General features: G+C 42.5%; 1 protein-coding gene across 2 annotated transcripts in view; it reads right to left on the bottom strand.

Moving 5' to 3' along the window:
• The window catches only part of adcy8 (adenylate cyclase 8 (brain)), a 163,489-nt gene extending 158,619 nt beyond the window's left edge, over positions 1-4,870 (bottom strand). For both annotated transcript variants that reach the window (XM_059343945.1, XM_059343944.1), the window contains exon 1: positions 3,962-4,870. In XM_059343945.1, coding sequence (XP_059199928.1) covers positions 3,962-4,870 — 909 coding nt within the window. The remainder of the gene's footprint in view (positions 1-3,961) is intronic.
• Positions 4,871-14,616: the final 9,746 nt, after the last annotated feature.

Here is a 14,616-nt window from a genome sequence, read left to right as displayed (position 1 = left end):
GACCTATAGGATGATTCTCATGAACATGGTACAGCTCATAGCAAAAATCCAAGAGCATTGAATACATATTTTCTTCGACCCTTTATAACATATACAATCTAAAGATATTGTTTAATATGAATTTATAATCTATTTGAAAAATGTTAAGGTATTTTCTGACATTTTTAGAGACACTGTGAGCAAAATTCATTACCGTAACACATTTTTAAATAGAAATAAATAAACAACGAAAACATTTTTTTTTCTTTGGCAAGCACTTAAATATGCTCAAGGGTAGCGGGCATCACCAACATTTATTTTATTAAAATATACACATATTTTAATGCAAACAATTCCATCATTACCGTAACATTTAACTATTTTTTCTCATCAATTTTCATTCAGACATTTTTCTTTATACATTATTAAAAACCATTATGTTTGATTATATTCGGTTAAATTATACATTTTTAAACAAATGCATATTTATTTTTATTTTATTTAAGTTTGTCATTGAAGGATGTACTTGTTACTTGGTTTCCTGTTGCTGTACTTAGAGTTGGACTATTTCAACAGAAATCATGTGACAGTTTCCGAATTTTTGTCAGGATTAGTTGCGTGTCTGTTTCACTGTTATATGTATTGTGTCCTGTACACACTGTAACCATTCTCAGTGCTATGAGGCAAACTCTACTATAAATAATCCTCAGGATGTCTGACATGCTGTCACCTCTGCTCCTGAAATACATTTCACAGCTAACTGCTGATGTGGAGAGTTTACTGTTGACACAGAGACCTTAATTCTAAAATGAGATATGCACTGCCTGTGAGAATGTGTATCCTGACAAAATAAGGTAAAACACACCTGAATGCTTCACTGAGCTTTTATTTCACACACCGAAGATACGCTTCAATCTTCTGTCGCTTCTGATTTTCACATATTGAATATTCCACTTCAGGTGAGAGTTTCCTATCAAAGCACACACACACCTCTCCATCTGCTACAGAGAGACACTTCCTGCTCCTTCTGCAGTTTGGCCTTGATTTACTCATCACTGTACAAATCAGGAAAACAATAATTTGAATCTGTGTTGACAAATGAATCCAACAGCAGAATGTGGATGACAATAATGCCTTTCTCTGTTTGCATCAAGGTTATAATAGTTTTTGATTTTTCATCAGTTTTAGTTTTAATTTCGTTGTGAATTCTTTTTTTTCAAATTCAATTAGTTTTAGTTTGTTTTTAGAGTGAGTTTGTTAGTTTTAGTTTAGTTTTTAGTTTTTGAAAATGCTTGTTTTAGTTTAGTTTTTATTAGTTTTAGTGTTAGTTTTAGTTTTTTGTAATGGGCTGGGTACGAGATTCAAAGAGGTCCTAATAAATTTTGCCTTTGGTTTATCCATCTCAGCCCCAATAAGTTATTAACTCTCACAGTTCTGGGTGTTTTGAATTTTGGTTGGAGTGTAGACATCCCAGTCTCAGTAAACATATTTACCATGTGTTCCTGCAGGTTCAAATAGAAACACTGGATTATGTATGAAAAAAGTTGACAAAGACGAAAACGAAGGACATTTTCACTATAATTTTAGTTCGTTTTAGTCAGTTTTGTAACCACAAAATACAGTTTCAGTTAGTTATCGTTTTTTTAAAAACTCGTTTTTATTTTTATTTCAGTTCAGTTTTTGTTATTTCGTAATAACCTTGGTTTGCATCAAACTAACATGCTCCATTAAAACCTACATCCAGTTAGAAATAAATAAGTCTTTTACTCATGAATAATTAAGTTGTTAACTTGGAGTGCACTGCAGTTATTTTATAATCACTTTAAAAAGAACTTTTTTTATTCATGACACAAAACACAATGAAGACACTTCTCTACCAGCACAAGTTTGTGCTGGTAGAGAAGTGTCTTCATTGTGTTTGCTGTCATGAATAAAACAACGTTTTTATAAAAGTGAATGTTTGAATGTTGTATTCTTTCCAGTGTGTAGCTCCAATCAGAAAGCATGTTTGTTGACTCACAGCTTGCAGAGTTATCCCCTGAAGTACAGGATCCCATCCCATCTCTACTACAGCACCACTTAATAGAAACACAGTAATAGAACAGTGAGGAGGAAGGCTTTTCTCACAGCTCTGTTTTCCTCATGACAAACAACAAAAGCCTTTGTTCTATCTCCGTATATTGACCTCAACACTAGTAAACTGCATGGTACTGAATGTTGAATGCATTACAATTGCAACAGCCTTTTTACCTGCCTGAATCAAAAATCCATTCATAGACTCCAGATTGTCCAGAATTAAACTGCCAGACTTTGAACCAGAACCAAGAAACATGATCACATCACTCCGATCCTTACACTTTCACAGTATGTTTTAGAATTGATTTTAAGATTTTACTGATTACTTTTAAGGCCCTTCGTGGCCTCACTCCTTGCTACATCTCTGACCTCTTAACACCCTACACACCAGTCCATACTTTGAGCTCCTCGGGCAGAGGTCTCCTGACTGTTCCAGAGGCCCGGCTGAGAACTAAGGGGGACAGAGCGTTGCCAGTCAGGACCCCGAGGCTCTGGAACAACCTGCCTGAGGAAATCTGTTGTTTCATGTCTGTTTTTAACTTGTCTTTGTAAAGCACTTTGTAACATGAGTTTTGAAAAGTGCTCTATAAATAAAAAACATTATTATTATTATTATTATTACATAAGCTGTGCTATCTGAAGATTTAGTCACTTTGTAAGCAAAGAAGGGAAATCTAGGAATGAGCACCGAAATAAAGCTCAGTCAGCATTTTAAAACCTCATTGTATTAAAAATATAGAGGTCATTGCAAACTCTATACTGACACTGGCTTAAATATAAATTAAAAAGTTTGCAATGCATGCAGTTTATGTAAAAGTTGATTTATAATCATAATATTCACCAGTAGGGGGTGCTGAACCTATTCAGAGATGCAGTGCATTTCAGGACCTCTATCTTTGTATGTGTGTGTGTGTATATGTGTGTGGTGGACAGTTCCTGGTGCTGAAATCTCAGCAGACAAACCAAAAACGGCCTGAATTCATTATTGAAACCATTTATTATAATGAATTCAGACTTGACAGGTCAGGAAAACACAGACGTGGACCAACAAACAGCCCAGAATCAAACCAATAAATTAACACCTGTTCACACGCAATGACACAAACAGGTGTAGTCTCAATGGAACATGGAACAAATAAACTGCTGCCCAGTTTTAGCTTTCCTGATCACAATCAAGGGCAAATATGAAGCTAAATCTGAGGGAAATGAACATGAAGCCCACACAGTGTTCATTAGCAGCTGAGAATTTCAGTAAACAGCAACATCTCATCAGGCAACAAGCAGCACGCTGCACACATGTGTCAACAAGACTGGAGATTTCTGGAGACAAGCACACAGGATCCGAAACGAACAGAATAGCAGAGAGATGCAGGAGGAGGAGGTCAGTAAAGGAGAAAATGATCAAGGTAGACGATGGAAGACAGGAGAGTAGAGGAAGGTGTGTGTGTGTGTGTGTGTGTTGGGGGGGGGGGGGGGGGGGGGGGTGAGGAGAAGAGAGGTGGGGAAAGAAAGCAAGATAGAGCAGACTGGCAGGGAGGAGAAGAATTAAAGAAATAGGAGGAAGATGGGGGGAGAGGAGAGGATTAGGGGGAGGCAAAAGAGGATAATGGAGGAAGAGGAAGTCAACAAAGGAGAAGCGGGGGGAGTAGTAGAGGATGCAGACGGAAGAGGAGAGGAAATATTTGAGGCAAGGAGAGGAGGCCAATAGAGGAAATAAAGAAGGGGATGTGGAAAAGAGGACGATTAGGAGGAGGTGGAAGAAGGTATGCAAGGGAAGAGGAGAGGATGCAGGGAGGAAGGGGGCAATAAAGGAGAATGGGGGAGAATGGATGGGTGAAGGAGAGGGGATAAAGATGGAGAGAAGGGCAGGAATGAATGGAGGAGAGGGGGGGACGGGGGACCTTACCTGGTTTGTAGAGAGCTGTGCATTCTGGGAGATGAGCATCTGGACCAGGATGTGGAGCCCCGAGGTGAACAGACCGGCCAGGATGGCCCAGGTGAGCGGCAGCGGCAGCATGCTGTAGGTGGCGAAGAGGGTGAAGAGCACGTAGCCCACCCCGTCCCCCAGCAGCCCGTAGCCCAGCCCGGCCGCCAGGATCTGCGTGGCCATGGCCACCCAGGTGACCACGCCGCTGTACTGCAGGTAGCTGTGCGACGTGGTGTCCTTCCGCACCACCACTAAGGCACAAATGACAACTTCGATGCCCGTGAAGAAGCCCAGCAGTGTCCCTTTGATCGGGTCCATGGGGGAGGAGGCCAGGGTGAGGTGCAGCACCAGCAGGGTGAGCTTGGTCACCACGTCCAGTATGTTCATCACCACCACCGACTTGCGCCTCTGGCCCAGAAAGTAGCGCTGGTAGAGCCGCTCCAGGTCGCGGGACTTGAAGGCGTTCCGCAGCGTGGGGAAGATGACGCCCCGGTACGTGTAGCCCCAGTTCAGGAAGAAGTCCGAGTTGCTCGGCGCGCAGTCGATCTGCAGGAACCCCAGGTCGCTGCTGGCGCGCTCCGGGAACACCTTGGTCCCGCCGTTGTTGTGCCGGTCTCCCACCGACGTCCGCCCCGCAGACTGCTTCCGCGCGTCCTGGCTCGGGTCGTAGGGCTCGTCCGGCCCGATGCCCTTCACCCCTCCTCCGCCTCCCCCGCCCTGCTCATGGATGAACCGCTGCTCGGTGATGTGCCGCACCGCGTTCTGCCACAGCAGCCGCTTGGGTCTGGCGCTGCCGCTGCTGTTGCTGTTGTTGCTGCTGCTCGGGGTCTTGTTGATGGTGTAGAGCTCCTCGCTGGCGCTGGAGCACCGGACCTCGGACAGCTCCATCACCGCTGCCGCTTGTTGCTGCTGTTGTTATTGTTTTCTTCTCCTATCGGTTGAATCGGTTAATATTAACCCCCCGCCTTCCCGGTTGTGAGTTAGCTCAACGATTTTGGGGAGACGACGTCCTCTCGTGCGCATCGAACCGGGGGTGCGTGCTTCTCTCTCGGGCTGCGGCGAGCACGGCACATGGTAAAGCGCAGTTGGAGGTCATCGTCACGCGGATGATTCCACTGAAGAAACGGCGCATAAATCCGATTCGGATGGAAAAGCATCTCCCGGATTAACCGCGCGCCATCATCGTGTCTCCGTACTGAAGGCAAACAATCACCGGGCGGCGTGTCCAAACGGCAGCTCGAGCCACCGTGCGCCAACCGCCCGCACCATCAGGGTGCAGCGGCGCCACGGAGAGCCAGGTTCCGTTAAAACAAGGCGGAGGTCTAAGGTGCACGCGGTGTCAGGCTGCAGCTTTCACAGAAATCTTTCAATTTAACCCAAAATTGTGTCGCGCGTCGCTGGCACAGCTGGCTCCGATCACTTTGCCATTCCTGTCATATTTGCGCGTGCTTCTAAAGCACAAACACACAAATCACGTTAATTCCCGTTTGCCGTAACGTTCAAAAAAATGCACAAAAAGACAGATCCTGTGAGGTCAGCGGCCCGCAGAGAGGCCAAAAAATAAAGCAAAAAAAGCCGTAATCCGCGTCTGTGAACGTGCCCGGGAGGAAATTCAAAAATGTCAACTTGTTGTTGCTCAAGAGGCTCGAGACAGGATGAGAGGCGAGTGCGCGAGATCCACGGCGCGGATCAGCCCTCCTTCTCGCGCCTCTCCATCAACACGAAAGGCTCGCGCTTGAATGCAACACCTGGCTGAGGGGGGGAGAGGGGGGATGGGGGTGGGGGGAGACACAGCAGTCCTCCGTCTCTATTCTACCGGTTATGTCTCCGAGGACACTGGGCTCATCTTCATACACAGTGTCCAAAAGATAATGTCCTATATGCCCCCGTGCTGCTGCGCCCGAGGATGAGCCTCCTTCCTCCTCCTCCTCCTCCTCCAGTTCCTCCTCCTCCGGTGAGCCGTCTCTCCGCGAGTACTCCCGGTTTCCCCCTTCTTCTTCTTCTTCTTCTTCTTCTTCTTCTTCTTCTTCTTCTTCTTCTCCTTCTCTTCCTTTTTTCCTCCTCTTCTTCTCCTCCTCCTCTGTGTTTAAAAGGGCGTGCAGCAGCAGCCGCGTGGAGTGGATGTGCAGAGAGCGCGAGGCTGGCCAGCGAGAGGCACGGCGGGGAGAGCGAGTCAGCTGGCTCCGGTTTGACGTCACAGTCACCTCTGTGCGCGCGTTAGTGTGTGTGTGTGTGTGTGTGTGTGTGTGTGTGTGTGTGTGTGTGTGTACTTGTACTCCAATCATAGTGAGGACCAGAATAAGTTCTTAATGTCCTTAAATGAGGACATTTTTGTGAAGTGGGGACATTTTAGGTGGACCTCACTTTCTTCACAGGCCCTAAAAATGTTTGAAGGTTAGGACTTGGTTTCAGGTTAGGATCAGGGACTACGACTTCATTACATGAATGATGTGTCCTCAAAAAGATAGAAGTACAAGGATGTGTGTTTGTCTCTTCTCGTACTTCACACAGTGAGAACCATGGCATTAACCAGCAAACTGAGGACATATTTTCTTTTTAAGGTTCAGGTTATAATTAGGTTTAGGTCAGGTGGTTAGGGTTGGGGTTACTCATTCAGTTGTGATGGTTAAGGTTAGGGGTCTAGGGAATGCATTTGGTGAATAGTCCTCACAAAGATAGAAAGACAAGGACGTGTGTGTGTGTGTGTGTGTGTGTGTGTGTGTGTGTGTGTGTTTGCTCCCCTCTCTCCTCGTCCTAACCGTCTTTCTCATCCCACGCTCTTCTCCTCCTTTAGCCCGTTTATATCCTCCGCTCCCTGTCTGTTTCTTACTCCCCCTTCTCTCTCCAGCTCCCTTCATCCCTCCCCTCTGTCCCCAAATATTTCTCCCTTTCTTCAGATCATTTGCCCTTTTCTCTCACCCCTTTTCTATTTCAGTTATTCTCTTCTTTTCCTGTCCTATCTTTTGCTCAATTCAACAAATTTAGCTCAAAGCAAACATAATTGGCTCCAAGGAGAGGAAATCATACTCCTTCAAGATGAAATGATATTTAAGATAACAGTGTGCTTCCAACTTTGTGGCAACAGTTTGGTAAACAGTCTTATCTAAACTTTTTGACAAGACAAAAATGTCAATGTAAGGCTATTCTGCAGAACATCCAATAGTAAAATGATGTCCATTACCCATCTTGGTTGCTGGCTGAGTTGCATTGTGGGTAATGTAGGTACCAGATGTTGATGAGAGAAAATTCCTGGAATATACAAAGAGGGTATTTCTGGTTCTGCTGAATCCATTTTGTTACTTTGAAAATGTGTGCAGCATGACCATTGACCTAGCATGTCAATCTGCTTTCAACGATGTTAGTGAGGGATACTCCAATGGAAACAACAGCACATTTCTGGAAAAATAGTTGCTAAATATCACGGAAAAGTAGACAGAAAGAACTATATGCATCTGAGAGCTAAATTCACAATGCAATTTGACGGTGGAGTATTGTGACTGAAGAGGACTTCATTCACAAAACTCCACCAGGGTTAAATATCACTACAGGCTCAATTGAAGCAACTGGTCCCTTGACCTCTGACCTCAGGATTTAGAATGAAAATGGGTCCTGTGGGTGTACATAAGTTTCCCCCTTTAGAGACGTGTCCAATTTGTGCTAGCCCCATGCATTTTGGTTTGAAAACAATGTCATTTTTTTGTATGTAGTTTAAATGTTATTTTGCCTATTCTAAAACAATGTAGGCCTATTTGATGATTCTGCATACAAAAAAGTTTTCATACTGAGAGGCATAATTAAGCATGAGAATGGCATTCATATACTTCCATCATAATGTTCTAAGCTGTTTTACACTCAAACTTTCAATACAATGTTTTTCACAGATCTATGACTAGAAAAATTAGACTCCTAGGCCCCATTTACACGACGCTTGGGGGTAAAAACATCAGAATATTTTATTGGAAGTACCTTTCTTTAAGATGGTGACGGCGTTTTTGGGGCTTAAAAACGCAAAAATCTGAAACCACCCTCCAAAGCCGCAGCGTGTCCGTCTACACTGCCAAGACACAAAACTCCGCTCAGATCTGCTCACGTCACGTACGCGTTTACGTCACATACATGCTCCAGTACAGGGAAATAAACAAACATGTGGGATTATTTCCATGCGTCTTTCCAGTGGAGTCTTTCCACCAAATGTACAGGATATGTACAGATAGTATTAGTGAACAGAAAAGGATCTGTAATTACCTCTATCACATTTTGGATGCACCAATTGGTGGGAGGCGAGACAGACGGCTTTGGACGAGACCTGGGAGATCTAGTGGATGGTGGAGAACTTTGTGGAAATGAAATGAAATGAAAACTTCCACATGCCCAAAGATGCTCTTATCTCTTTAAGTGATGGCGCCTGGCGTGATACCCAATCTAATTCACACACTTTAGCGTCACTGTATGCAAGCAGATTTCCTCCTGAAAACGCTCGTCTAAACACGGAATAAAAAGTGAAGACGCGACGCGACTTTTGCTTCTTCTGTTCACACCGTTATCATGTAAACGTAGCCCGAGTGGTAAAATGGATCTGAAATTTATCTTCAGGATTCCAGCTTTCAGATGATGTACACCACTTCTATGTGCAATATCCTGTTGACCCGCTATCACCCCCTAAAGATGCCCCCTTCCGCTCAAAAAACAAAAATGGCTCCATGTGGGATTTAGATAAGCTTATTTGAAATTCTGTGGAAATTACTTTTTCCCAGACAAAATGCTAATTCAGCTACATGATGGACAATAATCAACATAGCTGTAGCAACTGAAAATGACAACTGAAATTTTCCTTTTTCAGCAAGTCTGTCAGTTCTTGTCAACGACTCAGAGGACCCATTGGAGATTCCCCTCACGTTCAGTCTGAACACTCCATGTTATGTGGCATCATCCTGGGTCTGCAGTCATGTATCTGACATTTGTTTTTAGGGCAGTGTGACTCTGTCTGCTGCACTGCTGTAGATTTGTAATGCTGCTAATCTTTAATTCAAGGTTCGTTCTACTGCTCAGAGTAACTCACCCTGGGTAAGAGCCTCAACTTACTCGCTAAAATGTAAATAATATTCTCAGCAATATAAAACCCGATCATGAATCTAATCTGAGGCTCACAGGCCTCCACATGTTAATCACAAACAATAAACTTCATATTAATCATGAAAAGGAGAGCTCCCTAGAGATGTTTTTACAATCATCCTCCACAGATCTCTACTCACTAGTTTTGCCTCGAGGACTCTGGTTTAAGCGAGATTAATTCAGATTAATTCAGAGCGTCATCAAAATGCCCAAAATGAAGACAGAATATTGGAGGAGGAGATGTGCAGGATAGAGGCTCCATCCTCCCCCACCGTGTGCCAGTGTCTTGTCCCACTTTCCCTTATCCAAGAGAAGCTGGGCCAAGGCCTGTCAGAGCTTGCTGGACTCGGATTAGATTGGGTAAAATTATTCCCTCCTAAACCTGGAGGAGCTGCAAGAGGTCCTTATGAGGAGAAGCAACCCCCACTTTGACTCACGCATGGCTCCGGGCGAGAGGAAAGTTGCCTCATTGCTATTCAGTCTATTTTTACCCTCCTGTTCGTCTGCCGTGTCTCCACTGTAGCTTTTTCTTTTTTCTGCTGATTCCCAGGAAAAGAGAATTACTGAAATCCTTCGCAAAACTCCACCTCACCGAACGCTATCAAGCAGCAGAGCCGGCTATTATTTAACATGCCCTCTATTTGTCCTTATAAGTAGGCCGTCCGAACTGATAGGCAGAAAATATTGAAAATTTTAAATCTGTGGTTCCCACATTGCTGGAGTCTGAGATTCGGACAGAAGACGATGTGCAGTGTGCAAATAAAGCTGCACGTCACAGAAACTGGAGATGTGTTTAGTATTCAATGATTTTTTAACCTCTAAAATACTGTTTGTATAAGGATAATAGCAGATACTTGTCAAAATGTATTAAAGATTTCCTTTAAAGGAGTCCGAAATATAATTAAATCTGTTTATACAAAAGAGAGTTTTCTAACCAGTCTATTACATAACTGAGCCCATTAAAAATAAATTGGCGCATTGCCTATTTCAATTAAATTAAATTGTCTTTATTCTTCATTCTGGATACACAACAGTTACAATGTAATTCACAAGTCTTGAAGTCAATTATAAAGAGGCTGAAGACCATGTAGAGCAGGGATGGGCAACTTAAATGCTGGAGGGGCCACAGTTTTTCATCGACACTACCACAGGGCCACATATAGGACAGTGCACATCACCAGATATGAAACTGCAATTTTCAATATGTTTACAGTGCAGTAACTTAACATATTCATGCTCAAATGCATGTATAACAGTATACATAGGAATGCAAAAGGTTTGAAGATAATAAAAAACTGTGATTTTTTTCAGTGCAGACCAACATTAATTGCAAGAAGTAATTTTGTGCATTTTTACACTGCACTTTTAAGATTTCATGCTCAAATGCATGTAGTTGTACTGAGGGCCACTTCAAGTGAGGGTGCAGGCTGTATGCGGCCCCCGGGCCTGCAGTTGCCCATCCCTGATGTAGAGTATATAATAACAGAAAAAGTGGACCATGAAGACTAAAACAGGGTCAACCAAAACAACATGTTTGTATAGCAACTTTAACCACAATAATGTTACCTAAAGTCTCAAATTCAAACTAAATATATATTATGTCACTTGTCATTGCTTATTCAACACAATGTATCACTGGGCTTCCCATAAGCGCCAATGTTGCTGCAATATTAGTCACTTGGGCTCAGAGTAACAGATGCAATATAAAGACAGTGGGCAGTTAGGGTGGGCAGGAGGGTTAGCTGGAGGGGTCAAACAAACCCTGAAACACAGGAGTTTATTTTGAAAAGCTCAGTGCATGACACCAAAGTTGTGACTGAGAATGCATTACATTGCACTTTTTGCCACTTATATGGTGAAACTTTAGGCCCACAGCTTGGTTTCTTTGCTCATATAATCTTAACTTATAACCTCCGATATTATTCACTGTGCCTAATAAAAAATCCCGTTTTCTATTTTCTTTTTAGCATTTTAGTGTTTCATTTTGGTTCTTTATCTTGGTTGAACTCCATCTGCTCATGAATGTCATGTGTTACGATCAAAAGATCCAGAAAACCCACTTTGGTTTCCAAGGTTAAGAATGAACCTTTAAACTGCAGAGACAGTTCTTTAGTTCTCAGTAACACATTTTGCCACCATGTGCTTTATAGTGTGGCGGCATAGCTTAATATATCATACCAATTGTTCATTTTGTTATAAAAGCACCAAATTTGGCAGATGTGTTGATAAATATATTTGGATCAAAACTGGATATTGGGCCATCACAAACTCAGATCCTGGTTGCCGTGGCAGCCATATTTTAAATAGCCTCACACCGTATTACATCAACTTCCCGATATGATATTCTGGCATGCTTTTTACCAATGGATTCCTTAGATCTTTTTTTCATAAGATAGTTTCATAAGATAGATATGATGTAAAAATTAAGCCTGCTACAGCCCCATGAGCCCGGCGGCTGGCCGATCAGTCCAATGTACCGCAGACAGAACATCAGAACGCCAAGGAGTCCATTTATTACAATAACTTACAGAGGCAATCTCCCCATTTTGTTGCATTTTCTAAATGTCTTTATTGTTTGACATTGTGAAAAGACATACTGCCACTTGAACTTTTATGTAATTAATATTTGTTGTGTTTTAAACATATGAACAGCAGTTGGAGGCGGCCCAGGTTCTATCTACTTGTAACAGCTGACCGACATTTTGGAAAATTGCCGGCCGTGGGCATCAGAATGCGAATATGCGATGGTCCAGTATCCAGTCTTTTCTAAATATAATGAACTATATATGTACCAAATTTGGTGCTTTTATCACAAAATGAACAATAGGTTAGCTATGCCGCCCCACTATTACAGAATATTATTAATATTAGTATTAATTATATCCATTGTGTGTGTGTGTGTGTGTGTGTGTGTGTGTGTGTGTGAGGTTGTCTCCTGCTGTGGCCTCTGCAGCACCACATCTCAACATGACTAATACACACTTCAACCCACCATGACACTGATTCATGTGCAGACATGCTTTTATTTATGTATTGAAGAATAAACACTATGTTTTTAGAATATATAATCAACTACCTGCTTTCATGTGGCATTTCACCTTCACATTGCACTTTCATAATGCCAAAGAGACCAAAGACAAACAGCATGTCATCTTCTTTGATTAACATTTATACATTTTGATGTTGCAGTAATACACTGGACATATATTTAGGCATAATGTTTAGGTTTTAAAGTTATTTGCTTTCCTTCCCTTAAAAAAGATCATGCAGATTGCGTTGTTTTGTGTTAATTTGTGATATTGAGACACGTAAATTATGTGCTGATCAAATTGTGATATGTATTCCTTCAGAGTGAACCCCTTCATTTACTTTCACCCGGTCACATTAAAGGCTGCATACATTATCTGAAGTGTATCAGTCTGCACGGCCCCTCGGCCATTAAAATGTCGCGGCCCCCTCAGAAATTAAGCTGTTTGCCATTTTGCCCGGATCTGCTCATTCCGGGGTGGCAGCCCCCTGACAGCTCTGCGGGGTCGCATGTGACAGCTCATCAATTCCACAGCACCGTAATTTGAGGTTTCAATGACGAGATGACAGGAAATGAGGGAACGCTCGACCTCCATTCATATACAAAGCTTAACGTCAGCGAGCGTGCGCAGCCAGGATGGATGTGTCCTTTCTCGGAGCTGTCACCTGACTGTGTATCAAGGCTGCGGTCCCTGCACGGGCCCTGCCCCGCAGCTAGCTGCAGAGCTAAAATAGGTCTTACCTTGAATAATGGAGCGAGACATGGGAAGGTTTTTAGCACTGCAGGAGCTTTTATTCTCATCATTTGTCCCCGCTGGAGGTTGCAACCTGCCGGGAACAGGCTGTCGGCTCTGCTTTACTTTCTTTCTTTCTATGTTTTGTACTTTTTAGGTTTTCAAGGAAGTACTCAGTACAACTATAGTTGGGGTAAAGGTTTGTCAAGATTGCAAGGAGGACTCAATACTCAACATAATGGAAATACTAATAGTCCTAAAAGTTTTAGGATTTGGAAGTTGAACAAAGACCATAAAAAAGAAGGAAAAGTCTTTCACAACACTGCAAAAAAGGTGTCTCTAAAAACAAGATGAAAACACTAAATCTGAGGGAAATGATCCTGCCGCATGGACAGATATCATGGATATAATTTCACTTGACAAGATTTAGTCCATTCACAAAATTCAAAGAGTTGCAGGGCAGCAGCACGGCCTGACGGGAGAATCCAGGGTCCGCATCTATACAGGTTCGTCCTTGTTAGGACGTCCCTGTGAAAAACACAAGGTTTGTTTTAACTCTCAGGAGAAAAGCTTCTCTGTTTATGGAGTGGAAGAAGATTTTCACCAGTTTTGTAGTGTAATACACTGCAAAAAAGGTGTGTCTAAAAACAAGATAAAAGCATGTTGAACACTTAAAATAAGAAATTAACTCTTAAAACCTTATAAGTTACCGAACACTTCTGTTGTAACTACGCAATTGGGTGTCCAATATGTTGGGGTATCTGGTTACAGATACCAATTGCCTCTATCACGGGTCACCAAAAATGTTGGGAATTAAGGATGGCTCTTTTATGAATAAATGATGACCTTGCACAGGGCGTCAAATATATTAATAAAAGGGCGTTATCATAAATGCTATCCCTCCCATAAGAATACCAAATATGTAGGGATGAACCTGAGCAACACTTGTGTGGATCTCACGGTTCAAAAGTGTGGTTAGATGGCTATGAGAATTATTAATAATTATCATAAATAATTATTAATTATAAGAAATGATATGATTTGTCATAGCTCGTAGGGGCACCACTCTGTAAAACAGAGAAAATATAGCCAATTCACCTAAATCAGTCTCATAAAGTTATCAAACTATCAATTTGGAACACTGATTACACTGATTGTGTGTGTGTGTGTGTGTGTGTGTGTGTGTGTGAGTGAGTGGGGGGTTGAAATTTCTCACACAATGAGTCGTAAAACTTCCAGCTGTGAAGCCAGGTGACGAGTCAGGCCTTGCCATGTGGCAGTGTGACCTGTTATAAACTGTGTCCTTTTAGCAGTTAATTTAAAATATGTATTATGTGAAAATCAGTGTGTGAGCAGGTCAAAGGTTAGTAAGTTAGTTGCATATAAGACTGGCTGTCTGTATAAAGCAAGATTAACATACAACTTTGATTGTAACACGAATATCACATAAATATACTTAAAACACACATATAAACCAAAATCATTAATTACAGGTCAAATCCTTGCTGCTAAAATCCTTGCTGATTGCTTATCTAAGCCCAGTTACATTACTCACGAATCCAGTTGAAAAGGGGGGGGGGTCCTTTTTCAGTGGCAAGCGTGGAAGAAGGAAGTTGCTTCAATAATTTGCTGTCTTGAGGACTTCCGGTTTTGTGAGCATGTGAGAGTGGCGTAGTCTCTGTCTCCCGTAACTCAACTCTGCAATAACCCAGATTTCCCTCATACCCTCAACGACCCAAGTAAGAACTGACGCCCCACAAA

The sequence above is a fragment of the Centropristis striata genome, chromosome 11, assembly GCF_030273125.1.
Source record: "Centropristis striata isolate RG_2023a ecotype Rhode Island chromosome 11, C.striata_1.0, whole genome shotgun sequence".
Taxonomy (NCBI): Eukaryota; Metazoa; Chordata; class Actinopteri; order Perciformes; family Serranidae; genus Centropristis; species Centropristis striata.
The sequence above is the reverse complement of the archived record's forward strand: the minus strand, read 5'-3'. Positions and strand labels throughout refer to the sequence as shown.